Source organism: Echeneis naucrates, chromosome 7 (assembly GCF_900963305.1).
Source record: "Echeneis naucrates chromosome 7, fEcheNa1.1, whole genome shotgun sequence".
Classification (NCBI taxonomy): Eukaryota; Metazoa; Chordata; class Actinopteri; order Carangiformes; family Echeneidae; genus Echeneis; species Echeneis naucrates.
The window spans coordinates 14762952-14790787 of NC_042517.1; the positions used below are offsets into that span (position 1 = coordinate 14762952).

Here is a 27836-nt window from a genome sequence, read left to right on the forward strand (position 1 = left end):
TTTGCTCTCCAATATTTTGTATAAGGCTCTGGTATAGTGCAAGAGAAAAAAATTACAAGACAATGCATTCACTTCTCTCAATCCCATAAAATCTCACATTTCCATCTTTCCACACAAATTTGCCAACACATCTGTATTGCGCTACACACTTAGAAGTGGACATAATTCAGCACTTGTACATACACAGATGTGTTTTAAGGATGTGTGTAACACTGTTCCTGACAGTTTGTTCACTATAGGTCACAGTTGTGTTGTTATTTTTTCTGTTTGTAACCAATATGCTATATTGATTAGGTGTTGGAGCTATTCATGTCGATCAATCTTTGGCTATAGTAGAGGTTAGTCCACATCTAAACAGGGGATAATAAAGATAAGAAAAATGTTCCTAATTTTACTATTGAGAATGGAGGCATCAGAATTCCCATTTAATGTGAGTTCATATCAGCTGATTTGTAGTAAAAGGTTAAACTTTGACAGAGCAGCCACTTTATTCAGGCTTATAATCAAGTAAAAGGATTGAGTCAACAGCTATTTGTAATGGTGAAAGAAAAGCAGATTTCAAATTTCATTACAAGCAAAAGTTCAATGGAAAAGATTGTTAGTGATTGTTAGTGTTATTTGAGTTTTTTACTTGAATGTGTGTGTAGTAGAAGTAGCAAAGATACTTAATTTATGTAAATCAAAACAGCAATGATTCAGGAAAAACTGCGCTCCAAAAAGTTTTTGAAATCATTCCATGTAGGATAAACCTAAGAACTAGTGTTTGTTATTGAAGCTACATTATAACTAAAGCACATCAGAATATCCAGAGAAGGTTTACTTATTCATAACTAAATTGCAACAATCACCAGCCTCAGTGGATGGTGCAAACCAAATAAATTTTAATAATCATTACCATGCAGCTTCTTGACTTTGGTTCAGGGTTGGTATCAACAGTCCAATCCCACCAAGGCTAAATACCCGAATTTCCCCACCGTTCACTCGGGGCTAGGGTTAGGCTCGAGGCTGAGATCTGTGTCCAGCTGCCCTAGATTTAACTATGACCTGGCTGACTGAGAACATTAATGTCGTCTTAACGTTTGAGGATAAAACTTAAAGGTGATCTACATTTGAGATCATGTGCGGAGTGGAGCGTGTTACAATAATATGTTCTGAGCAGTAAAACACATGTCGTTTACAGAAGTACTTACAGTCTTTGAACGTTTTCGTGAATATCTACACGGGGGAACAGAATAAGTTATTGCGTAAAGTATTAAATATATAATGTAGGGGGATAAACAAATTGCTTTTTTTTGCACACATAAGAACTTGTGTGCATTTGTGTGTGCATTGATACATATGCTCATATGTCTGTGCATTTGAATTCTTGTATGCATATGCATTTTTATTCCTCCCTATGTAAAATTTGTGCAGTCAAGTATGTTGAAGATTGCATGCTGGGGCTCAAGCGCCTGCTACTTTTTTATCTCCACAATACTTAAGTCAGCTGCAAACCTCTTCCATAATTAATAAGTAGACTGCTATAGTTTGACCTTGGCCCTTGGCTAACAGTTGAGAAAAACACATAACCACAACCAAAAAAATGCCACTGTGGTACCATTGGGCCTACACGGAGGGGTTTGATCATGTTGGCACTATTTTGCTTTTCTGTCTCTCTGGCAACGTCAACGTCAAATAGCTGAGGTTTTTATGAATAGAGGATGATTACAGTCTAGATAATTAGGGCTGCCTAAAAGTGACAGTCTGACAACTGTACTTATTCACAGTGAAACTCATTACAGCTGACAACAGACCCATAATATCCATACATGAAAATTAGAGTCTAGCAGCAGCTGCTTTATATGTTTGTTTGCTAAAGCTATTAGAATCATTATTCATTATTACATTTATAAGGTGTTCCTCGATAGCATGTGGCAAAATGTGAAGTATAACTTTATGAATGGGAGGTATCAGTCACAAGAAGAAAAGCCATCTATACATATTTGCTATTGTTGTAGTTGTCACACTCTTGTGTTGAATGCAATCATCCAAAAATCTGATATAGACGTACACACTTCCACATCAACACACATAAACACAAACAGACACACGCTGTCAGGGTGAAGGCAGGCAGTGAAAAATGCAGGCATGGGAGCTATGGCAGCTGTGTCCCCAGAGGCTTGCATCTGGTCCAATCTGGCAACCTACTCTTCAAACACACACACACACACACACACATGCAGTGCACAAATAGATGCACACACCTGCCAAATACACCTGCTGTAGGAGCCAACTGAGCTCTGCTGGGCAAAAATGGGTTTGGCAGCAGAGAGTTTAGGAGATTCTCAGGATTGAGCACATTATCAATGACTTTGGCTTTTTCCACTGGAAATATTTACTTTGCAGTTTATCATTTGTATTCATTTTAATTGCAGATTCTTACATACACTTCTTAGATACGCTGATCTTATTTAAAAATCTCTTAATCCTTAATTGTTTAGTTTCTCGATCTGATATAATTGATTTGAATAATTTAAACTTGAAAATCAAATCTAAAAGACTAATTTTAAACTTCCTTGAGTACATAATTGCCTCCATTAAACAAGGTGAAAGGGGCTGCATATCAAAGGCAGATAAAGAATGAGCCCTCTGCCTGGCTTTGACGGTGTTATCTTCTGTATGGTGATGTGGTGGGTCCTATCAAAATGCGATTAAAATGACTGACGGAAGCTATCTGCTTTCTCTCTGCAGGTCCGCATATTCCCTTACCTGATTGGTCGCGAGTCAGCCTTCGCAGATAATCTGAAATGGATGGCATGTGCTAACAAAGGTGGGACAACATGCAGAGGCTGCTCTACTTGTTTCTCCTTACAATCTGTTTTTGCAGAGGAAAGTTGCTGCATGTTGCTGTCGACCCAGTGAAAATAAATACCTTACCGATATCGGTATGTGCATGAAGTTGCACAGACATGTGTTTGTCAGTGCTCGTCACAATTAGCATGTGTATGCCACAGCAGGCAGCTGGTTTCCGTTACACAGAGCAGATATGCCACGTTACGTCTTCCTCTAAAGCCTAAAGTCCAAACTATCTTGGCGATACACCACTTTTCAGCTGCTTTGTGTGTGGTCATGGTTGTCTCATTCTGCTGAGCACTTTCCATCAGGTTCTATATTTAGCTTGGAGGTGGGTGACAGAGACAGTCTGGCTCCATTTCCTCACGCTGACGTAGATAAGACAAGCAAGCCATAGGTCACACAAAGGGTGTGCATGTTCTTTTTTTCTCTTTTTTTTTTTAGCTGTGTGTATGTGTGCATCTGTGTGTTGGCAAGATGACAAGGGCACCCACAGTTTTGCTTAGAAGTGACATCAGAGAGCCCATCCAGTCAGTCCGACGGTGTCATTGGTCATGATGAAAACCTGTGTATGGGTGCAAATTTGTGTGTCATGCTACGTGAATACATTTGTGTTTGTATACTTGATGATGATTAATAAGGTTTGTAACAGTGGGATCCTCTTTAGCCTGCAGAATCAGCACAGAACAGTCTTCTCTGCTCCATACTGCAGATCGTGGATTCTGGAAATGCAGGAAGAGTGTCACGGTACAGAGAGCAATGGGAAAATAATTTCAGGTTCACCATTAAGTCTTATGGCTGTCCAACCTGCTAAACGGTTATGTGAGAAAAGCCTTTGGTTGCACCCTAAACTAGAACGCTTGCTCTTTTCTACAGCTCTTTAATCCCTGCTTTAGCCCGGTCTCGAAGACAGAAATCACAGGAAGATACTGAAGGAATGGGGGTTATTGGTCTTTTTCAGTTTCACCTTCTGACAATGCAAACTGCAGCCCAGGCACTTAGATAAAGCAAATTTTCAAGTTGATGAAATAACATCAATGTGTGTAAACAAAAGTATGTGGACACCCTAGTCCGCCCACAATATTTTTGCATATTCCTCAAGGGAATGTGCTGCATTTCTTGCGACAGAGTTTAATATGAGATGCCTTCCTGCTGTCTGTCTGGTCTTGCTGACAGTCAGCCAGTCAGACAGATCAACAGAATTTGTCTCAGAGAAGTGGCCTGACACCCACAGAACAGTTTGGAGCCCACTCAAATGTTTGATTTCTTTTCATTTTGAATTTGTGATTAGTTCATTTCTGTCAACATAATCTTTGTGATCATACGTGCAACAGAAGTGTACTTCAGTTAAGCCCCATTTTTCTGATGTTTGATGTTCACCAGTAACACATGGGTGAGTGTGGACACCTACACCTCCACCTCATTCATTACGTTCATGTAGCAGGACACCTTGTTGGGTATTTTTACTTGCATGTCACCCAAACCAAGGTCCTTTAAAAATATATGAATGCCCTCATCCTGATCAGACCATGCTGAGGCTGTCCTGGCCTGTATGGGTGACAGGTGCACCATGTCTGCACTGAAAGCAGAGAGCATTCTTTTTTTTTTTCCCCCTCTCTGGCTCATCTCACACTGGCCCCAGTTGCGCAGCCCGAAGGTCGCTCTCAGCCCTCCAGTGGGAGAAGTCATTCTTCATTCAGTACCGTGATAAACGATGCAGTTGGATTTAGGCAGCCAGTTTTTTTCTGATGTGAGTCTGTATGTGCGCATTGTCATTGCACTGTCTGGATCTGAATGTCTCTGAGGATAAAAGGGATGAATCTGTCAAGTACTCCTTCTCATATTTCATACTTCTGTTAGTACGCTTCCATGTAGTCTGCTTACTGTGGCGGTGTTGCCTCAGAAAGTTATATCTGCAACAATTCACTCTAGTTTTTCGCATCCCCTGCCAAAATATCTTCCTGCTTATTCGCCCACCTGACTTAAAAGTGAGCATGACTTACTTATACTTGCATATGTGTGCCACCTGTTTCATGCAAAGTGAAAAGATTGGCACCAAGAAAATGTCCCCACAGGCAAGCTGAGAGCATTTTGAAAACTTGTATACATATTTTTTAGCTGCAAACCAAAAAAATCCAAATAACCCAAATAACTAAACTCCACTTACCTGAAATTAAACTAATAAACTGCTATCTTAAGTGGAAATTTGCAGTTGATATTGTTGTTCACCAAGTTGTCGCCATGTTCCCTCTCCGTCTGCTTTGAAGAGGGCCTGCACCTTAGGTGAGAAGTATCTGGTGTTTTACACTCAATGTTTTGACAGTTACAAGCGCACCATCCAGTCGCTCCATTGTCTGTGTCAACATGTTCATGCACTCAACATAGCAAGTGTAAATATGAATGAATAAGAAATGAGGCGTACTGAAGGGTTCATTCCCAAGTCAAGTTCAAGTTTAGAGTCAAATGCATTCATGTTGCTGTAATTATTGCAGGAATCATGTGTCTTACAAGTCTGCAAAATGAGACTTTAGTCTTTTAGATTTAAAGTGATTTTGTTTTCTCTGGGTGTAAATTCAATATAAGATTATTAGACCCTCTCCTCAGTTATTTGGTGGAGACACACGGCACCCATCATAGATGTATTTTACTGTGTCTAGACTCTGGCTCTTTCTCTTGGTGGAGTAAAGGTCGTTGCTGGAAACAACGACCCCAAAATCTATTTGCTCCAGCTATGATTTTCTCCTTGACTGCCTCACGGTGATGGAGACAGTTTTCTGTTTTAACGGATGAGTGGAAATGTGGTGGTCCCTCTCTTTTCCCTTACTCTCTGTGTCGCTTCATGTCCCCTCTCTCTCTATCTCATTCTCTTTCTCTGTCTCACTGTTGTCATGATTTCCTCCATTCCTCTAGTCCTTTTCATCCCCCTGTAGCGATAGCAGTATATCCCCCCCTGCATATGCACATTAGCATCATAATAAAAGCATTACCATCACAGGAAATGGCATCACATTTGGTGTAACTGAAATCGTTTTTCTGTTACATTTACATACTACTTACCCATTCACAAACCCATGCTGGTTTGTGCTCACTTGTGCATCACTGCAGGAAATTCTGCAGTTATTACTCATGCATATATCCAGGTTTCCGTCTGCTTCATCAGACAAATGTCTGCTCCACCACACGGCATGTGTAATTTCTCTGTTTTTCAACCAAGGTTACCTAAATGGGAAGAATGGCTTGAAAATTATTATAAAGCCAAGCTGATATTGGATGTGACACTCAACTGCAATGGGAAACAGTTTTGGAGACACGAAGACTCTTCTTCTGATCAATGTTTTCACAAAGGGGAATGAATCTTACTTAACTTTGATCAAGCATTTACGTTTCATCATCTTTCCTCTCTTCCTCTTCCTCTCTCTGCCCTACAGGCTACTTTACTCAGATTTCCACATTGGCAGACGTGCAAGAGAACGTGATGGAGTATCTTCATGTACTGAGTCGCCCCAAGGTGATCGACCGGGAGCATGACACCGTGTGGACTGAGGCCTACATCGATAGTACTGTGAGTCAACAAGGCCATGCCTCACATGCTACTAGTTGGCCAGTTGGCCAATTTAAATGGTAAAACTTGATCCACTATAAATTTTTCTCAAGATGCATAAGCCAAAGCAGAATACAAGTGATAAAAACAAGCGGAGGGTTTAAGAGTGCGTTTTGCCTTTTAATGTCCTGGAGTGTGACTCTGTGGAACAATGTGTGTGCGTGCAGCAGATGGAACTATTAAGTCAATGAGTCTCCAATGTGTGTTTGGGAGTTGTCGAGCATGAAGAGAACAATGCTGAGTAAGTCTCAGATCCCTCGTACCGACTTGGTATTATATCCTGCGCCCATGCCTATAATACTGAGCTTAAACTAATGAAATCACATTTAAATTTTTATCATTTTATCATTTAAATTGATCAATTTTAAGATAATTTTGGAGAATGTAGTTGGTGCTATATTATGCTGACAGGTGTTACTGTTATTTTGCCTTACTCTAACCTTGTTATTTATCCGAAATAGAATGGACCCAATAATAAACACCTTTTCAACAGCTCCACAGCTACAACTTCAAAACCATGAAATTGAATGAGCTTGTCTCGAAAACATTTTAAAAAAGATCTACTTTTCCTGAAGGGAGGATTTTGCGAGGGGTACCTAATATACTGACAACTGAGTACAATAGTATTGAAAATGGAAAATCCAGATCCATAGCTAAATCCCCTTCACATGCCATTATTGCAAAAATACCCTAGAGGACAGTGACTAACCTAACCAATTATCTCTCATATATAATTCACACATAATATACTGTGGTATTCATGCTCTGACAGACCTCCTCTTTTATTCAAGTTTTTGTGTTTGGCAATCAAGGCTGGACAGCAACCATTTGTCCTCAGCTCTTTCTAAATGGATTAAGAGATAGGGAGCTTCAAAAATGTAAAGAGACAGAGGTATGTGTTCCCAAATAGAAATACCCAAAGATATTCAAAAGTTCAGTACATGGAAGTGAAGACTTTCCCCCTGCTTTCCTCCTCATATCCCTCATCTTTTACTTTTTTCTGTCTTTCTCTGCTTATCTCTGTTATCCCCGTCGGTTTATAACAGTCAGAGTACATGCTCTCAACTCTGACTCAACAGTAGCAGCTTAAGTTTTGCTTGCTCTCCTGTGAGCTTCATAGCCTTAAAGCTGTCCTCTCTTGACACAGCCACTGTTTTTAAAGCTGCAGTCAAAGTCAATGTCAGTGGATTTAATGCACCCACTGGTGCTGGAGCTCCATTCAGTGGAAACTACACTGGAGGGCTTTCTGACACTTATCCACAAACGTATTGACCCATTCTCTCCTCCTCCTCCTCCTCCTCTTCCTCCTTGTCTCCTTAATCTGATCTTTAGCTCCCCCAAGCGCAAAAGGTAAAAATTTTCGAGGTCATAACTGCATTGTTCTGTGTTGAGGCCTGTTGTTTGTGTTCATGTGCATGTGCGTTTTGGTCTCAGATCTGTGTCAGTTGAAGGCATAATTTGGTTGAAGTAAAAACCGCACTGACCATGGCATTTACTTGTGTGTCGCTGTCGTATGTTGTTTGTTTAAACCATTCATTGTGGTTGTTGTCGGTTCAGTTGATTGCTCTCTTTTGCACGTCTGACTAAAGGCACTCGCACACATCTGTGCACACTTGCATTCATTCATTATTGATGATTTTGTGTTGGCTGTGCTTTGCCAGTATCTCTGGGCTTGGCAGTTTGACTATGTGTGTAACTGTGTAATTTTGGTGGTGTGGAAACAAGATTGCCTGTGCTATTTGTTTTGGAAGAATTCTCCTGAATTAGCTGTTTTGTCATCTTCTTGGTGAAAATCCAATAGCCTATAATGACTGGCGGGATGATCTGTTCTGATGCCTTTTTATCATTTTCAGTGTTTTATAAATCATATGTGGGTTGAGATAAGCAGCTCTATAATCATAACAATGATGATGGTGGGACAGAAGACCCACACACACACACACACACACACAAATTAGCGTTAGCTGAACACAGAACAGTTGAATCAGACAGCTGGCAGCCCATATGTCTGACATAGTGCTGTTAGTGTGATAGACCAGAGCTGATTGATATCATGATATCGGAGCGGCTCAGCAGGAAACAGAAATAGATATCACATTGTTAGACATGATAATTAGGATTAGCAAAGAATCTGCACTGCTTCTTTGCATTCAATAAGCCCGGCACAACTCTGGCCTGGGCGCTCTGAGAACACATATGCAACAGATGCCATGCGTGGTAATAATGTCTGATAAGAAGTTAGCAAAACTTGTAGGATTAGTTCAATGTTTGGAAAGTCGTGAGTGTCAATATGTACCCTTCATCCTATCCCTTGTTTCTCCTCAGTCTCCACAGTGCAATCTCTTACCTCTCCTATAGCGTAGCTCCCCTTTTTGCCTGTTCCCCGTTACACCCCTTTCTTCAGAGCTTTCCCTACACCTGTACTAGTTCCACCACTCTACTTCTGCCTCCTATCGTTCGTCTCACCAGCCTCATCCATCATTCTCTGGCTCATTTGACTTTGTTTCCCAGTCTGTCGGATGAACTGACATTTGAACTCGGGGATGATGGGAGGAGGGAGAAGAGGGGTGTGGTGGGGAAGGAGCGTGCGGAGGCTATTTTCGAACATGTGTCAGGATACGTAGTGGAAGATTGCAAGAGATTTGAAGAAAAAGAATACAATGTCAGTGAATGTTGGGAAGACTAGTTTAGGATTTAAGGATGTTTTGTATTGCGTTGCGGGGCAGCACAGCGGTGTAGTGTCGCCCCACAATAAGAAGGTTGGGTCCTTCTTCACAGAAAGGACCCAGGCCGGAACCGAACCCGATACCTTTTTGTTTTGGGGCAACAGTGCTAACCACTATCCCCCCGTGCTGCCCAACTCAAATACAATTATGTTAAAAATGTCTTGACATATGAATGTAAAACCAATTACTTCAGAGCAGAAGTTTTCATTTTGTTTATGCTAATTATGCACTTTCATAGATAAGGAGAATTGTGTCTGTGCCAGCTCTGCTTCCCATGGGGTGTGTTGTAGTTTTCCCAAAAGAGCCAACATGGGGGCTGTGACTCTATCACTTACACGCACCAACATCATTAAGCTCAGTCTCCAAGGAAACAAGAGTCACCTAGACCACCAGCGCACAATTTTTTACAGCGGCTTAGATTAAGAGGTGACCTGTTAGACACCAAACACAGGACAGGGGTGTGTATCGGAGCCTTGTGAGCGGTGTATGTGTGTGGGTATTTGTGTCAGTGGGGAGGTAGTGTATTAGAGTCTCGTGGGTTTCTTTTTCAGCCTCTGACCCACAGCGGGGGAAAGGACTTGCACACCTCATTTACTCAGACTGATACAGATAAAACCACACAGGCAATGATGCTGCAGATGCCAAGTTCAGACATTGCATTAGAGGTGATGGTTATGTATGGATATGTCAAAAGAGCACTCCCCTTGGGATTCCTGGTGTGGTCATGTTGGAGGACACTCATGCAGTTCAAGCAAGTAGAGCCTCTTTCCTCTCTGTGATAGTGAAGTACAGTTTTAAAGGGTTTTCTCCCATGGGCAGGGCAAATGAGGATCATCTGTAGTGCCGTGGTACTTTGTGTCCAAAAGAGTAGTTACTGGCTGCATTTCTCTATGCAGCTCTTGTTACCCACTTAATTACAGTGTGACATTTCCCAGAGCAGCTGCCCAAGCTTGATTTTTACCTAATGCACATGTACTGAATATATTTAAGATCCAAATAAGGTGTTAGGTTTTAGGGAAACAGGACAGAAACTGCAGACAACAAAGGAAGTAGGGCAGAAAACAGTGTTTAATAACAAAAAAAAAAACAGAAACTTAAGCAACAAAGTATCTGAAAATGGACCAGGCAAATCCAGATGACGAGTTTAAGAACACAAGAGCACAGGCAAAGGGCAAACAGGACTAAACAAGGTACACAGATAAACTGAAAAGGACAAGAGGGACAAGACAAAGGCTTAAATACAAAAAGGCCAAAACAAGACAAAGACAAAGAGACACGCACACACACACAAAAAAAAAAACTACCAGAAAATACAAAAGCTCAAATCAATCAAGAGTCAAAGTCCAGAAGTGCAAACATAAACAGTCGGAAGTCATAATATACAAGGCCCTGAAGACCATGATAGTTCATGATGAAGAATAAAAGTCATTCCATATGTTTAGACAGGTGATATATGATCCAATAGACCTGAGCTTTGAAATAGATTTAGTATTTTTAGAACGAGGCTCTGCTCATTTTCCCCATCCTCAATCGATCCCATTCTTCAGCAGCAGGACTGTCCATTGTTAGAGCAGCTGTACTTAGGTTTGCTTTGTTCTGTCTTTGATGTCTATTACTGCATTCAGGATTGCTGTTAGGAGCCATCTGATCTCTGGTCACCAATATCCCCCCTTCTCCAGTGTCTGAGGGAGAGAGAATGGATTTTAGCTTGTCCTTTGTCATTACCTATTATTACTGGTGGGAAAGGGGAGGTGGAAGGGGCAGGAGGTACAGTGTACAGGAGGCGTGTAATGTTCATTTAAAATGATTGGCCAAATGTGTAGTTCCATTAAAAAAAAAAAAGTACAATGCTGGAATCTGATAATACAATCAAAATAATACTCTTCTTTACTCTTTACAAGTGTGGGGTTTGTGCCTTTTACCAGCCCATTTACTTTAAGCCATTGCGAATTTTGTCTGGGTGTCATATATTTAAATTAATGCAGCAATTACTGTTGGTGACTTGAATGTAAGCTGCATGAGTGACTAACACATTCGGAATACTGACATTCAGGAGTGGGCAAGGTCAGACCACTTTCTGCCGGGTACAACGCCTTCTGTCAGTTTCTTCAAAACAGTGTCAAGCATTCATCTCTAATGGATATCATCGGCAGATAGAGACAGCCGCTGGAAAGATAAATATCATAATTATTCCAACAGTCTTCAGGGAGAGAAGATACCCAGATCCAAACTAGAAGCACTGCCTTTGGATAAGCTTATTCTGCATGAGATCAAAGGCAGGCTGTTCTTTTGCAACTATAACAACAATATTTCATCATTAACCCACCCCCCCCTTCTCCTTTGCTGTCTTTCACTGTTCAAATCTCACGGCTCACTTAGTTGGAGGACGGTCAAGGCCCAGTTCTGATGACCACAGTGGCAATGCCAGTGTTCAGTACCAAAAATGAGACCGTAAGTTCGCTTTTTTTTCTCCCAAAAACTTCAAATGAAAAAAACTACACAATTACTTCTCGCTTAACTCAAAACAAATTAGGTTCTGAGAGTAAAGACACAAATTGTGAAATAATGGTTAATTATGTGTGTATTTGATGGAAACTAATTTCAGTTTGATAGGAGGCTGTAAATTAGTATACAGCAGAGCATCACTAATTGAATATATATTGTAAAGTTAGCATAATCAGATGATCTGTGAGAGATCGTGTTATGTAAGCAACCTTTCAGACTTAACTTCTTTCTAATGTGTGTGTTTCCAGAGAAACCGTGGGATTCTTTTAGGGGTGGTTGGGACTGACGTTCCTGTCTCTGAGCTTCTTAAGACCATCCCCAAATACAAGGTACTAACCCCCACGTCATTCATATATTCCTATGAGTAATTACAGATCTGACTGTCAGTCATATTCACACAATCATACCTTTATTATTATGAAATTTGATGTCTTTTGAACCAGTTCATTGGGCTTTGTGAATACTCTATTCACCTTGATGAAGTCAGTAAAGTAATTGAATGCCAAAAGCATGAGGAGATAAAATAGGCTTCGGAGAAGTTTTGACATTGATGGCTCATTCCTTGTATCTAGTTGTGACAGGAAAATTATACACATTATGTCCACTAATGCATTCTGATTGCGTCCCCCGCCGCAACCCCTGTTGATTTCTTTTACTCTTACTCTCTTACTCTCCACGCTGATGTGAAGCTTTGCTTGTGTGTGAGGTTTTTAGCTTTGGAAAGGTGTTATTTGGGGAGACTATAACAAGAAGAGACATGAGGCCACGCTTATGTATCGGGCACTCACAGAACACACTGATTAAGATTCTGCCGTACATATTACAGAGAGCTTGATTAGCAGGAATTTACGACGAGATACGGACTTTTCATGCATGTGTTTTTGTGTTTATCCTCCAAGCTGGGCATTCATGGCTACACATTTGCAATCACCAACAACGGCTACATACTCACGCACCCAGATCTACGGCCACTTGTGAGTATTACCTCCAGCACCATTCCAATGCTCTGTAAGAAGTTAACCGAATTTGAGCCTTACTATCGTAACAATCCCTTTCATGGCATAGAGATTGCAGGTTCAAATGTATTCATTTATTTCCTACAGACCACTGAAGAATATGAAATCTTGAGTTCATGTCAAGTCCATCACTGACTTTGATGCCACATTGTGATGAGTATTGACATCGAAAATGTGTGTGTAGTTTTGTTGGCGCTCCTTGCGTATGTGCTCTGCGCCATGTATTTGGCTGTGTGGTGGTATGCAGATGAGGGGATTGTGTTCCAGGACTCCGCTGTGCTGTGAATAGACAGAGATACAGCTTCTGAGTAGCTGTGATTAACTCCATTGTACTCACTCACTCCTCTCACAAGAGGATGAAGGGAGAAAGTGCAGAGAGGGAGAGGCGGAGGAAGGGGATGAGGGATGGAAGCGGACTGAGGAAAGCAAGGAACCTGATTAATGTGAGAATAGGTGGAGAGTATCAAAGCGGTGCAACACGAGAAGGAAACAGACAGATACTGAGAGGATGAGAGGAGAACAGATGAGGAGGAAAAGAAAGAACTGACACAGACAGACAGATGGTTTAATGGCAGTCTAATTAAAAACGCTAATGAACACTGTTTAGCAACTAATGAGAGGTGGGAAGGTGTCCACACTGACGGATGAAGGGAAAAAGGGCTCACAAATACACACACACGACAAAGACACACGGTTAAACATAAATAGTAAGTCCACTGTTCTGGCCTCTGCCACCTTTATTCAATATAAGATAGGAGAGAAGCAAGTGAACTTCACACATATGAATTTGGGCCGCTCCTAAGAAATACCGACCTTATTGATTGAAGGAATAGTTTAACATTTTGGGAAATTGATCTGATGCCTGTCTGGTAAATATGTAGCCAGAGAAATGACATCAGCTTGGTTTAGCCTGGTGGTGATGATCGTGCCAGCCAATCCCTCCTGCCCATTTCAAGATATAGTTACAGCATCTAGCTCTCTGTAAAATAGAAAATAATTTTAATATTTCTGTTTTTACATAGCTTACACAAGCTTGATATAATGAGTTGATGAGATTTACAAAATGGATTCATTTATTTTTTAGGCTAGGCTAGTGTTTTCCGTCTGTTTCTGGTCTTTATGCTGGGGACTTCCTCTCCCCAATTTCCTGCATTCTGTATTTCCAGAAAATAAAATTTCATTTGGGTTTTATTTGCTGGCATTTTTGCTTCATTTATTTCGTGCTTCCGAATGCTAATTCTAGCACTACTATCTAGTTTTTCTAGTAAATTGACTGACTTGACTTGAATTGTAAACTACCCTAATGTGCAAAGAAACAAATTCACATTTGTATCTCTGCTTTCCTACATTTTATTCAAATGAACATAAAATGAAGAAAAAAAAAACAAACAATAGCACAATCTGATTAATTATTAATTACAATTCTAATAATAAGCTACATATCTCAATTGTGTTATGCGCTTTCATTTTCACCAGTATCTCTATCTCTGTGCATGCATGTTTGTTGGCATGGATCTGTGTATCCAGTATGGAGATGGCAAGAAACGAAGGAAACCTAACTACAGCAGTGTGGATCTGTCTGAAGTGGAATGGGAGGATAAGGATGACACGGTCAGACACTTGTAGTAAATCTGCCCAGCGCATCGCCACAAATCAATCTCAACAAAAACCTGATGTTTGAAGTCTCCCCTGTTCTTTTTGTCGCTTAGCTGAGAAACGCCATGGTCAACAGGAAGACAGGGACCTTCTCCATGGAGGTTAAGAAGAGTGTTGACAAAGGGGTGAGGACCCCCAAAAACCCCAGAAACACACAAACGCACACACTCACAAGCGCTTCTCTGATGGTCCCAAAGGGTGAGCCAGAGAAACTACTCAGCAGGGAGAACCCACTCTGCCAAGGGGTTGTTACACTTGGCACAGAGATGTACAGGATTGACTGGGGGGATTTTGTTTCAGATTTGGTTTGCTCTGCATGCATTGGTGTGTCTGGCTGTGTGTGAGCCCCTTATCTCCACCAAGCACATGCTGCAGAATATGGGAGAGACAGCAGCCCAGGGATTCTATTTTGCTATTTGCCTGTCTGAGAGAGAGGAAGCAAGAGAGACCAGGAGGGAGCATCCAGGTGTGTGTGTGTGTGTGTGTGCAAGCCCATTTTCACAGCTTAGCCAGACGCATTCTACTTCAGCCTGATTATTAAGCATTCAATATGTAAATACATATATATGCAAATACACACAAGCATATTAATGCCGCAAAACTACATCTGTCTGCAGAGTAGCAGGTCCAGTGTCAGACTGCTCACCAAAGCATGTTCTCCCTGCACCACTAGATGGAAGCAGAGTTCAGCAAATCATATCAGATAACTGCCAACACACTGCCAGCTGTTTCCTGTGATGTATGATCGACTTTATCTCTTTTATTTCAGAAACGTGTATTGGTGTTGCATAATGATTACTACTACACAGACATTAAAGGCACTCCCTTCAGGTAAGGAACCTGGAGAGGTTTCCGTGAGCAGTGAACAAAGTTTGTGGAGACTCAAGCTTTAGGATTTTCAGTTTTCTCTGCACAAGAACATGTAATGTATATATTTAGAGACTTTTATTTGTCATCTTTTAGTCTAGGGGTAGCTCTTTCCAGAGGCCACGGAAAGTTTTTCTTCAGAGGGAATGTCACAGTGGAGGAAGGTAGGAAATCTTCCCATCTGCTTTTCCATGTTACCTATTTTTTGTTTGGTGGTTTGCTTTTTTTTTTTTTTTTACATTTGTTGTCTTTGTTATTTTTCTAATTATGTGCTAATTATGTATTAAGTGCTTCATAATAAATAAGTTACATGCACTGAGAGTTTCACATGGAAACATACACAGAAAGGACAAAAAAGAAGAAAGAACTAGATAGTAGAACACACAAGTCAAAGAATGAATTATTTAAAAAATATTTAGTAGGCTTACGTCCTGATAACAACACTGTGTATTCTTCCTACATTTGTATGATGGGCATTCATTTTTATTTTGCATATATTTTAGAGGATGTAAAATATGCAAAAAAATATATAATAATTTTGCAGTTATCTTATCTTATCTTAGTTAGCTCTTATTGCAATTAAAGTTTAAATTGAAATGTTTGTGTTTTATTTCTCTTAAAAAAAAAAAAAACTTCAGAATTTTACTGAGGGTAAAACACTCGTGTAAATTTTTTTTATGCTAAAATGCACTGAGAGCCCCCCAACTTTGTTTTTGTTCTTGCATTTACCCTTTTTATTGTGTTACAGTGTTTCAGTTTCACTGAAGCACTCTTCAAATATACACTGAAATGTTTTACATGGGAAAATGGAAAGAGCCCTACTAACTTACATAAATATGACATGTAAAAGTATGAGCAGATTACCCCCCTTTCACATCTTCATATAATAAGATTGTTATTGTTCTATGTAGATAATTTTTTATATTTACGTGGCAATGTTGCACATGGAAGTATAGCAAATTAACTTAATCTACTTTATGCTCTCTTTGGTTTGATTGTAGGTTTAACAATGTCGTGAACTTCAAGTTTAAAGTAACAGAAAATGAAATCCCTCAAAGTCTTCTAAGAATAATACTTGTAGATGTACTCACTTCCTTTCTACCACTCATATTTAATATATATACGTAACTAGGGATTATTTTTCCTGCGGTCTTTGTTTCTGACATTTTCCTCCGTCTCTCTGTAGCTCACATCCGTGCGCACACATTCAATAATAATATAGTAATTATAAGCTTGAAAGCCACAATTGGGCAGGAAGTTAAATATTTCTTTTGTGGCTCCCTAGGTGTGTTGTATTTGTCTTTGTCTTGACAGTGCGTATGTTGGCCCCTGCATGTATGCGTGTCTATTTTTATGTCCAGCCTCATGCATTTTAATATTCATGTAGCGGTGGTGTGTGTGTGTGTGTGTGTGTGTGTGTGTTTCTCTAAACATGTCCATCATGTGGAGCCCTCTGAGCATGACTTGGCTCTTCCTGATCTAATCAGACCTGTCACATCCATTCAAGAAATACATTTTTCACCCCTGTGTGTGTGTCTGCGTGTGTGCATTTGAAGTTTAGATGCCTAGACTTGTTATTATGAGTTCGTCTTGAGTGCTTTTGGTCATTTAGTTTGAGATATGTAGTTCTTATTCTGGTGCAGGTCTTCATGACTTGGAGCATCCTGATGTAGCGCTGGCAGACGAGTGGTAAGTTTATATCAACACAACTGTACGTGTACTGTACACAAAGTGACATTGTGTTTGGACTTTATCCTAAATAAACTGCCAAATTGCTAAATCAAACAAAGTTCTAGTTTTTCTGTAACACAACCGTTTAGTGATCTGAGGGCCTTTGACGTGATGGTTTGTGTCACTCGATGACTTGTGGTCAACAGGATACAGAACCAACATCTAAACAAATTACAGTAAATGCTTTTCAAACTAATGCCTGCAAATGGGAAAACCATCTTTGTTTTAACTCAGGTTTTTATTCATTGCGGATGCCTTATAATCAAAAAGCAACTGAAAACAACTGGCATATATGACAGAGACTAATTGTGTCTTGCATCTTAATGCAAGACACAATTTTTGTGTGATTGCATGTTACAAAACAATGAACATGTCTGCGTTGTCCAACTTTCTTGTGTGACAGGACATACTGCAACACGGACGAGCACCCCGAGCATCGCTACTTGTCCCAGATAGAGGCAATCAAACTCTACCTGACTGGGCACGAACCCCACCTACAGTGTTAGTTCACCTCATCAACGGACCAACTTCTTGAACTGATATAAACATTTTTTGCGATCACTGGTTCGCCAATGAACATGATATATGTGTGTGTTTTTCCTTTTGTTAGGTGACAAGGAGCTGATCCAGGAGATCCTTTTTGATGCGGTTGTGACTGCTCCTCTGGAGGCCTATTGGACCAGCCTCGTGCTCAATAAGTCTGAGTCTGTCCTTTTTCTTTTTTCCGTGTTTATATTGAAAGCAGAAAGTGTTATTGAAGGACTCAACTCAAAATCTTGCAATTTATTTTACCGCAAGCCAAAAATCATTTTTTCTCTCCCCTTTTGATAGGGCCGATAGCAAACGTATTGTATAATCATACACAATTTTGTATGTATTTGCCATCATACACAGGAACTCTGATAAAGGAGTGGAAATAGCCTATCTGGGTACAAGGACAGGCCTTTCCAGAATTAACCTTTTTGTGGTGCCTGATGAGCTTACAAACCAGTAAGTATGTTTTTGTTACTTCTTTAACATTTAGTTTTAATGTTTACTATAGCCAGCCATGGAAGGAGGAGGGCACTTGCGCACACTTGCTCCCTTCCTGCTTCCAAAGTGCGCATGATATGTTTTGCATGTGCGTCATTTGTACCATCACCTCTGTTCACTGTCTGCTTCAAGAGACTTCCTGACAGCTGAAGACAAAGAAGGGGTGTTCAATGCCGATCACTTTCCCCTTTGGTACAAGAGAGCAGCAGAACAAGTTCCTGGTACCTTTGTCTACTCTCTACCATTCAACACAGGTTAGTTGATGATATAAATTTTGATGACAGATGAATTTTCCCAACAAAGTCACATGTTTAGAAATGAGGCATATTTAAATTCTTTATAGTTCAATGCTATCCTGTGGCCTTTACCAGTCTATGGTCGTGAAACTAAAAAGCTGCTGCAGGACTCATACGCATTACAAGGTCATTCAAAATGAGGTATATAACAAATGAAATTAAATAGATTTATATCTTAGAGAGCTTTTTAAATATCTGCCACCCCCTTTTTTCCCCTTTTACCCATATTTGGTCGTTTTCTCTTGCCGTGCATCTCTGCCTCCCCTTCCTCTCTTATTAATTCTGGGCTGTGTTCTTGTGGAAAGGCCTGATTGCTGTGGTTTGAAATAAGATACTTTAGGAAGAGGTTCAGCCCTTTCCATAGTGACTTGGCCAGAACACACAAATACGCACTCACAAAACGATACACTGACACAAGGACACACACAGGCACCTCACGCATACTCAATTTAACTATGTCTCTAAGAAATGGTTTCTCCTCCAGAGGGAGAATGTGTTCTCATCTCTCCTCAGCCTCAGGCTTTCCATTAGTGCCAGCTAATACAAGTGATCTGAAAGCCTCTTATTTACTCGACGGACTTGCCTTGGATGCACTCTTCCTCTGAAGACTGTGGCAGTTAGCTGTAGCCATGAAATAGTACTCTGTGGTATTTGTGTTCAGTGTTTCTTTCTCCAATCCCCCTGTGGTCAGTTCAGAACTAATATAAGAAATTGTGATATGACTGTGATTTGAACCCAGGCTATATCCTTGTGTGTGTGTGTGTGCGCGCGCTGTGTTTTTGTGTGGCTTAGGATCTGAAAACAAGAGTGTTGTATTGGCCAGCACTGCCATTCAGCTTCTGGATGAGAGGAAATCACCCATAGCTGCGGGTAAGTGGGAACTCAAGTGGCTCTTTCCCTCACACACTACCACACTTATACATTGACAGAGGCTGTGAAAGTCTTTTCCTTACACCACTGTGCTGTGCAAAGGCTTTGTTTTCTGGCCTACAGTTGTCTACCCCAGCTTCTTTTCCGCTTCTTGAGTTGAAACACTGCCCACATACACCGACTACGTTGCTTTTTTGGTCAGCACGCCTAGCACTTCATGAACATATGTGAGAGGGCAGCAGAGCACAGATGTTGCATCCACATATATTTATGCTTGAATATATTAATAGAAGCCAGTTTGACGAAGACGTGTAATGCATTCATTGTTGCCTCCATGCTTATTTAAAGCTTGTTGTGACCCAGAGGATTTCGCTGCGGCCTCGTCTGACGTCCAAGTGACTCAGAATTACCACAATGTCTCGCCCATATAATGCAACTTTGTGCAATCAGCAAGTCGATGATATGAAGTTGTTCGGTTAGACATCATTTTGGTTACAGAAATACGTGGCAATGGAATAAATGGAATAAATTGTAAATAAAAGGATGAGGTTACAAACATACAAATGATTTCACAGTAGTTATGGTATTATGTCTAGGAAAGTTGTGATATTATATCATTCACCTAAAGAAAGTGGCAGCACTTTGCAAAAATGGGAATATTCTTTTGATACGCTAAATAAAACGAAAACATGTAAAATCACTAAAATATGCAGATAAGTATCTGGTGTCTGGCCAAGTGCTATTCCTCGAACAGCCTCTAATTTTCTCAATGTTTATCCCTCTCATTTATGCCTCTGGGATTCCTGTTTTCCCACTGTCATTTTTGGTAATTATGCAGTACAAATGTTATAAATGAGCAGCTATTCAGTATACAGTCTGAAGTACAGTATGCAAACTGAGTAGAGTTTTGCAATCCTTTCCACCAACGTATATACCAACAACCAAAGTGGAGCACAGCTTTTGCTTCATATTAAAAACTGCATCAGATGATTTTCTATGTAAGCTCTCCTGTCAACAGATGGGGGCTAATAATGCCAGCAGACGAATCACAGAAAAATATGTGGGCAAAACAAAGAAAAGAAAAATCCTGAGAATCTTTTGGAAAAGCACAGATAAAAATAAGAGAACTTAAAGGGCAGAGAAAGAGAAAATTATTTCACGGTGCCTGGATGCGTTGACATGAAAGCAGGGCATTGTGGGTACTCTTGGCCTGGGGGAAACCACTGGAGCAGAAGGACAGAGATGGGAGAGTCTGTGTGGTGCCACAGTACGCACAGACAGACATACAGACATACACACACACACATGCACACAGAGTATTCATCAGATTTCTAAGCAGGCAGCCTACAGTTTACACCAGCCCACAGTATCATCTGACACTGTTGACTTGATCACTGTTCTTTTAAGATATCGTCATCCTCTCAAGTCATCTTTAGCAGGGAACAAAAAGGCTAATCAGTAGCAAGGATTTATGAAGACCCTATTGCTATCATGGGTGCAGATGCACAGTAAGGACAATCACGCTGAGATCAGGGGATGTATATACAGATGATTTTATATAAGTGAGTCAGATGGGAAGAGAGATGCAGGCAAGAATGCAGATTTAGTGTGGGCCGGTTAGGGCCAGTTTTCACTGGCCTGCGCTCCACTGAGCTGTAGACTTGGGAATACGCTAATACACTAACTTAACAGGACAGGCTGATGACATCACACACCATGGCCCCTGCAGACATCGCTTGAGTCACAATGTTAATGTGCGTGTGTACATACACGCCGGTGTATGTGTGTTTTGTGTGAATGTTTGTGGTCACATCCTCAGCCACGTGCAGTGAGTCTGCTGCCGCAATACACACAGCGGCAAAAGTCAGGTCAGGCGTTAAGACCAAAGGCATCTGTGTACATTCATGTGCCCCCTTATTGAACCGAGTGAGCTGAAAATCACTTTTGATGGCAAATTATTCAAAGATAGACAGTAAAAATGGATGCTTGTAATGTATACACATCATGTTATATTTTTAATATTACATAAAACAATTCCTAAATATCATCTCTATGATATGTTAATTATAATGATATAATGAAGCAATATTATATCGAGCACATTATGTAACACAGTGCTTAATAATTCCCCTGCAATGGCATTAGTGAACTCTATCAGAAAAAATCCATCAGGGCAAATGTTAAAGGAACAGATATTACAGCATGTTCAAATGTACCTTTCAACCAGCAAATCATTACAATTGTACCAAATGTCAAATTTTGTATAATCTGAAGTGCCATTATTGAAATGCATACATGCTTCACCGTTCATCTTGTCAGATTATTTGGCATGATAAATTAATCATGTATTCATACAGTAATCAATTGTCTCAGTTTTCAATGTCTCCCTTTATTTTATATAATACATACTGAAGGACATGACTACCATTATGTAATCAGCATTAATTCACAAACAAAAGTCAATTTCAAAAAGTGGTTCTCAAAGTTTGTGTGTAACTGTGTTCATCAAATGAGAGTTCGGATTTCTCAAACTGTAAAGTTGTAGAAAACCAACAAGGCTGAGTTCAGGTTTTGTTGTTATTTTCATTTTAGTTTGTTTCATTATTGCTTCAACGAATTTCCCATCCTCACGTCAGCTGTCAGAAAAATATCTTTTACAAAAAGGATGTTTCCTCCTCAAAACAACATCACATTATTAGGCACAGACTCTATAAATATGTGCATACAGTGTACATCTCCACACACACACTCCGGCACAAATGAAACACTGACACAAATGCTTTCTTCCTTTTTCTCGCACACCCGTGTTAACGATACAAGCAACTTGGAACTAAACTTGACTGACAGCAGCTGCCTACTATGAGATTTAAAAATTACCTCAAAATTCTGAACAATAAAAAGACAACCAAATTCTGAAATGTTTTTATACATCAGAGCTCTACTAATATAACTACAAATACGCAATTATAAATATATAGAAATTTGTCCCCAGCTGTGATATGCATATCCCAAACAAAATGGAATTGATACATTTGAATTCTTTGGCCTGCCCATCAAACCCACATACAGTAGAAGATACCGTCATCAGTGCATAGTCAAATACCTGTAGGATTAAGCTACCCAAGTCTCAGAATTGAGGTGACAGTACACATACATTAAGAATCTCTCTCTCTCTCATCTTTTTTTCTCACAAGCATTCATGCACAAGTGTACACATGGCATCCAGAGATGATTAGGTTAAAGGGATGAGGCCCAGGTTGTAAGTGCAGGCTTCACATTGTCATCTCTTAGGCAATGGCGTTCTCCAATGGTTCTTTTTCATCCGCTGTGCCATGATCTGCCCCCTGCACTGCTGCCAACTCCTCGTTCTTCTTCAGCTCCCGCTGATATTTGGCCATGATCGCAGCGTAGGCACAACCGTACACTGCTGCTGCCAACATCATCAGACACACGATTCCACACACGACGCCAGTGATGATCACTGTGGCAATAGCGTGGCGCAAGTTGACAGGCCGCTGCTTCTGCTTAGTTTCACACTCAACGTTCCCTCCTCCTCCACCCCCTCCTCCCCCACCCCCGAAGCCCTCCCCCATTGCCATGGGGACGTGGAGAGCGTGGCTCGAGGGATGAGCGTGGTTGCCGTGGGTGTGGCCTCGCAGCAGCCTCTCGGACTCCAGGTGGTGTATGTTGGCGAACAGGTAGTGGTAGCTTGTGGTCATGCAGGCATGAAAGAGCTGGTATGGGACTTTCTGCAGGTCTTTATCCCTCATTTCCTCCGGCTGGGAGCAAAGCACCTGGTCCACCACTCCACCTTGAGATCACAGTTAAAAAGTCAGCAAGAGTTAAAAGTAGAGGACAGACAAAGGGGCAAGAAACAATAGGGAGTCATGCAACAGTCAGATATGGGGAATTATAAGCACATTACCTGCAGTTTTACACAAAGCAGACCACAGTCATATTTATCGTAGCTGAGCCTGAACCATCCCATTACTTGAGATATTTATTAATCCGAGTTATAATGGCTCACTTTAATGGCTCCTATTAGCAAGTATTACATGATTAACAGCTCAGAGTTTCTGTTGGAACTGTGCAGCTGAATGACTCAAGTTTGTTGGAGAAAGGGTTGAGTTCGAGCTTCATCAGTGGTTCCCTGTGTGCTTCTCTGTGTGTGCCCCTAAATCTCTTTATTATTCATCTCACTCCGTGTTCATGTCGGGCATGCCCTGTCACATTTCCTTTCTCCCTGCCTTATTAACCACTGGCTTTCTATTAAGAATACATCTTTGTATCCGAGTCTATTGTTCTGGTTTGCAGTAATTAGAATTTTCAGCCTTTAATGCGAAAGCTGTGTCAGGGCACTACAGGAATGTAGGCGAGCCAGCCAACTCCAAGCAAGCCTAGCTTTCACTGCACGTGGTTATTTAGTTATCTAATGCATGCAGGGGTTGATCTAGCATGGGAAATAATGCAGTGGGCTACTTAACTCTTAATTGTCTTCTGTAGAATAGCTGCCTCAGGTTGCAGTTGTAAGAACTGCATTGAGCGTTCAACAACACAACATTATTCCAGACTTTCTTGCTGATGCATGGCACTTTTTGCGAAGCTTTAAGGTCAGTCAATGTCAGTGAAGCAAGAGTCACAATGAAGCATACAGTACATATTCTCATTGCCATGTTATTATGCAATGTGGGTCTGACATGCATGTGTCCACCCCTCCAAGTACTGCTTGGAGGGGTGTATCAGACATTAATAATAGCATGAAAGCCACAATAGCTACATTCCTTCCACAGCTACTCACTGAGCAACATGGAACACATTATTCCACTATCTTTAATAACTGGACAAACCTTTTTAATTTGCCTGATATCCACTGTGTAGGTCTCTCCAAGGCCAAAATACATAAACAAAAGTATATCCATTTAGAGTCCTCTCGTCATCTTGTAAACTAGCCAACTGAATTTTGTCCAGCCATTTCTGCTCTTGGTTTGGGACATGTTAAACGTCAAAATTAGCATAATTAAATATTACCATATTTTAATACTGTGCCTAGGAGGAAAGTCATTGTGATCTGTAAAGATTTGAAATGTTGTATATGTTCCTCTGCCACTGCCTTGAGCTACTATGAGTCTGACCTTTAAAGAGGTAGGTTTCCAGCCAGAGTTTGAGGCCTATGAGCTGGCAGTCACATCTCCAGGGGTTGCCCCGAAGCGTGAGGCTGTCTAGGCGGGTCATGGCCTCCAACAGGGAGCGGTCCAACCGTGCTATCCTGTTGTGGGACAGCCCCAGCTGGCTAAGGTTCCTCAAACTGTCCCCCATGGCTCCAGGCAAACCCCACAGGCTGGTGGGGCGGCAAATGACAAGGAAATTAAATAAGATACGAAGATAAGAATGAGTTATCTGGCATGAAGTTAGTTTGTAAGTTAGTTAGTTATGTTGCTTAACCTGTTGTGTGAGAGGTCAAGGTGTGAAAGCGACCGGATAGGTCCAAGCAACCGCTTGTCAAGCTCTCTTATGCTGTTGTAGGCTAGGCTGAGGCGCTGCAGAGTCCGGAGACCCAGCAGAGCAGTTGGGGAAACAGATGTTATAGAGTTATTAGATAAATCAAGGATACGGACAAGGGGTATTTCTCTGAAAGCCATTGATCCCAGCCCCCTGATACGGTTATCTTGCAGATACAGTTCTTGGGTGTCTGGGTGCAGTCGTCTGGGGATGTCGTATAAGCCCTGACCCCGGCAATCTACTACTTTGGTGTTGCTGTTGCAGCTACACTCCTTTGGACAGGCGTGTGACCAGGAGAGGAGGGAGAGGAGGGCACACAGGAGTACCACTGTGGAGACAGGGGGATATAATGATGCATTACACATCTAAAAGTACAGTATTTCACAGCATATGCATTCAAATATGACAAAATACAGACGCACACATTTTGAAAGCTTATTTTCCACATTTGCTATCTCTGTCAGCATTGCAGTGGACTACTGTTACATAATTGCATACATTCACACCACACTCTTCAAATGCCATGGGCACTATCACTGAACCAGAAAAAACATTTGAATCATTAAAGAGACATTTACACAAGTGAGTAATTGAAGTTCTAGATTGTTTGTCTTGGCCTTTATATTGATGTCTTCAGAAAAGAATGCAGTCCCCTTTGCTTTTTTTCCCCTCACATAGCACTGTTTTTGTCTCATAAACAAGAAAGTAAACTTATTACTAATATGCCAACTCCCACCTCCCACCCCCCTTAGACGGTGGCCCTTAATGACTTCACCAAAGTCTCATAACCCCTCTCCCACACTGCGCCCACACACAAATCCATACACAGCAGATATTAGGTGTCTGATTCCCTTTGAGATGACTTCACATGTCCATTCCTTCTGTTACATTACAGCCATATTTATAGCATTGGCTGGACTACCACGAAGCTCAATGAAATGAAACACAGGCTAGTACATTTAATTTGAGCTGGCTCACAAGGTACACACAGATCTGAGCCGATGGGTAAGCTGTATTTGGTTCCATAGGTACAACATCTGAAATGTTCTCTTAAGCAGTTTAGGAGCCATTTCCCCCACTGGTAATAATTCATGTTTTCTCACATGAGAATTATCTAACCTTCTGCGTCAGGCGCCATCTACCTCTACAATTTCACTTGATTCTCCTTGTGCACGTTGAAGTGTCACAACAACCTGATACTTATGAGGAAGCACTATGCAGCTATTAATATCATTACTCAAACTAAACTGGCACTTAGTAAACCTCGAGCAAGGCCAAACAATCCTTCAAATATCCTCACAAAATTTTGCATCCCAAAAGATTTTTTTTTTTTTGTTGTTGTTTTTTTTTGTATTGCAATCCATACCATCTTGATGTGCAATGTTAAGGAAACATGAACATTTCCTGGATCTTTAATTGGATCTGAACCAAAATATTGAAATGACTCTTGACTAGCCTATTGCCCATTGCTGCACTGACACTGGTGCAAACTGGGTCAACAACACTCAAGTCAAATTACATTATAATTTAATTAAATGTCCGCCTTATTGGTCCCTTATGTGTGTGTAAACACCGTTGCAACATAGTTCAATAATTAAAACATTTGCTCTTTATCCTTTGCTTGGCTTGGGGATTTCTGGCAGTGGGTCATGATCTGAAGGTTATAGGCACAGGTGCTCTCAGGTCTAAACTCAGGTGTTCGCTCAGTGGCATTGGCAGGTTCAGTGTTATGACAACCAACAACAAAAAAAAAAAAAAAGCAACACATGGTTAGGGTGAGACTTGGTGCAAATCCCTATGTTGATTGCACCCTTAGTCAGTGCAATGATGTGTGTATGCCAGAATGCATCCAATCACATGTGCTTACAGATGTGTGCATTTACTCATAAACATTACACACATTAACTGATCATCAATTCAGTGGAGCATTGTAAGAGCAGCTCTGGAATGAGGTCAACACAGGGGAAAGGCTCTTTGCTCTGATGTGTCCCTGCAGCCCAAAGTACACACAGAGAAGCTTGTAATGACAAGCACACATCAACCACAGCTTGAAGCCCTTTAAATCAGCTCAGCACCAGTGTCAATATCTGCTGTATTTGCAACAGGAAACATTCAGTGACAATTTCAATCCACCTTTATGATTATATGTGAAGTTGACGTGTGTTGCACCTAACTGTTTTCATACACTCTCAGTTATGAGGAAGCGTTTAATCACTCAGTTATGCAACATTTTCACAACATATTGGTCTCAGCAGCTGAAATGCATGCGCTTATACAAATACAGAAAGACATACGGAGCTCCTACCTCTCATATCTGCCAATGGTCCTCGAGCCGCACACATTCGTTGTTCTTTAGCTCCCTTTTTGGATTTTTGTGACTGACATTGGTTGATGATCCATTAGCCACCAGTAAGGTTGAGATTAGCTTGTCCTGACTCTCATCTGTGTGGGCTGATATGCTCAGTAGGCGGTAAGTAGCAGTAGATCAGCACCAGAAACCTGTGTTGTCTTCAGGATCCCCCCAACACTACATGGACGTGCATGAAATCCCACTAGAGCGGGCTGATCAGAGCAAAGAGCCGACTGCCAGCCAGCCAGTCTGGAAATCACTAGAGTTAGGGAGATCTGCCTCTCTCTCCCTCTCTCTCTCTACCTCTCTCCCCCCCTCTGTCTCTGTTTCACTCTTTATCTCTCTGTTGCTCTCTCACAGCCTCTCAACATCTCTTTCTGTCTCTTGCATATTTCTTGGTGCTTTTTTTTTTTTTTTTATCTGCCTTTTCTTTTTCTTTTGGTTGATTTTTTTTATTTTTTTTATTTCAGTTCCTCCGTTGAATCCAAATCAATATTTCTTCACATTCTCTCTCCTGCACTCAGTTTTGCTTGCACAATCTCTCTGTCCACTGTTGTATTAGTGAGTGGGATGGTGTGTCATCTCCCACTGGACAGCTGTGCTTCTTAAATCAGAGCACACACACACACACACACACATTTACCGGCAATTACTTTACCTCTGCTCTGGCAAGATTAAAGCCAGACAAAAAGTTGATCTGGATTGCTGTGTGCCCAAAACGAACACTGAAAACGCATTGAACAGACTCAGAGGATGCCCATTGCCATGGCATGCTCTGGAGACATTATGCATGAGCCGTGGGCAGAACACGCCCCCAGCACAGCAACACAGAACGCACAAATGCACAAGCATACA

The 27836-nt window shown here is 41.0% G+C and overlaps 2 protein-coding genes across 2 annotated transcripts in view; one reads left to right on the forward strand and one right to left on the reverse strand.

Moving 5' to 3' along the window:
- LOC115045668 (voltage-dependent calcium channel subunit alpha-2/delta-3-like) overlaps positions 1–27836 on the forward strand; it is a 112209-nt gene that overhangs the window by 66617 nt on the left and 17756 nt on the right. The window contains exons 15-30 of the mRNA XM_029505454.1: positions 2731–2809; positions 6261–6394; positions 7766–7783; positions 11539–11610; positions 11913–11993; positions 12564–12638; positions 14208–14291; positions 14390–14461; positions 15106–15167; positions 15300–15367; positions 16847–16892; positions 17338–17435; positions 17545–17638; positions 17829–17924; positions 18099–18220; positions 19055–19132. Coding sequence (XP_029361314.1) covers positions 2731–2809; positions 6261–6394; positions 7766–7783; positions 11539–11610; positions 11913–11993; positions 12564–12638; positions 14208–14291; positions 14390–14461; positions 15106–15167; positions 15300–15367; positions 16847–16892; positions 17338–17435; positions 17545–17638; positions 17829–17924; positions 18099–18220; positions 19055–19132 — 1279 coding nt within the window. The remainder of the gene's footprint in view (positions 1–2730; positions 2810–6260; positions 6395–7765; positions 7784–11538; positions 11611–11912; positions 11994–12563; positions 12639–14207; positions 14292–14389; positions 14462–15105; positions 15168–15299; positions 15368–16846; positions 16893–17337; positions 17436–17544; positions 17639–17828; positions 17925–18098; positions 18221–19054; positions 19133–27836) is intronic.
- On the reverse strand, positions 21204–27271 carry lrtm1 (leucine rich repeat transmembrane protein 1). Its single transcript, XM_029506229.1, has 4 exons — positions 26937–27271; positions 24575–24959; positions 24265–24470; positions 21204–22943 (listed from the first exon to the last, which is right to left on the reverse strand). The coding sequence occupies exons 1-4, from the start codon at positions 26971–26973 to the stop codon at positions 22420–22422; spliced, it is 1152 nt and encodes a 383-aa protein (XP_029362089.1). The 5' UTR covers positions 26974–27271; the 3' UTR covers positions 21204–22419.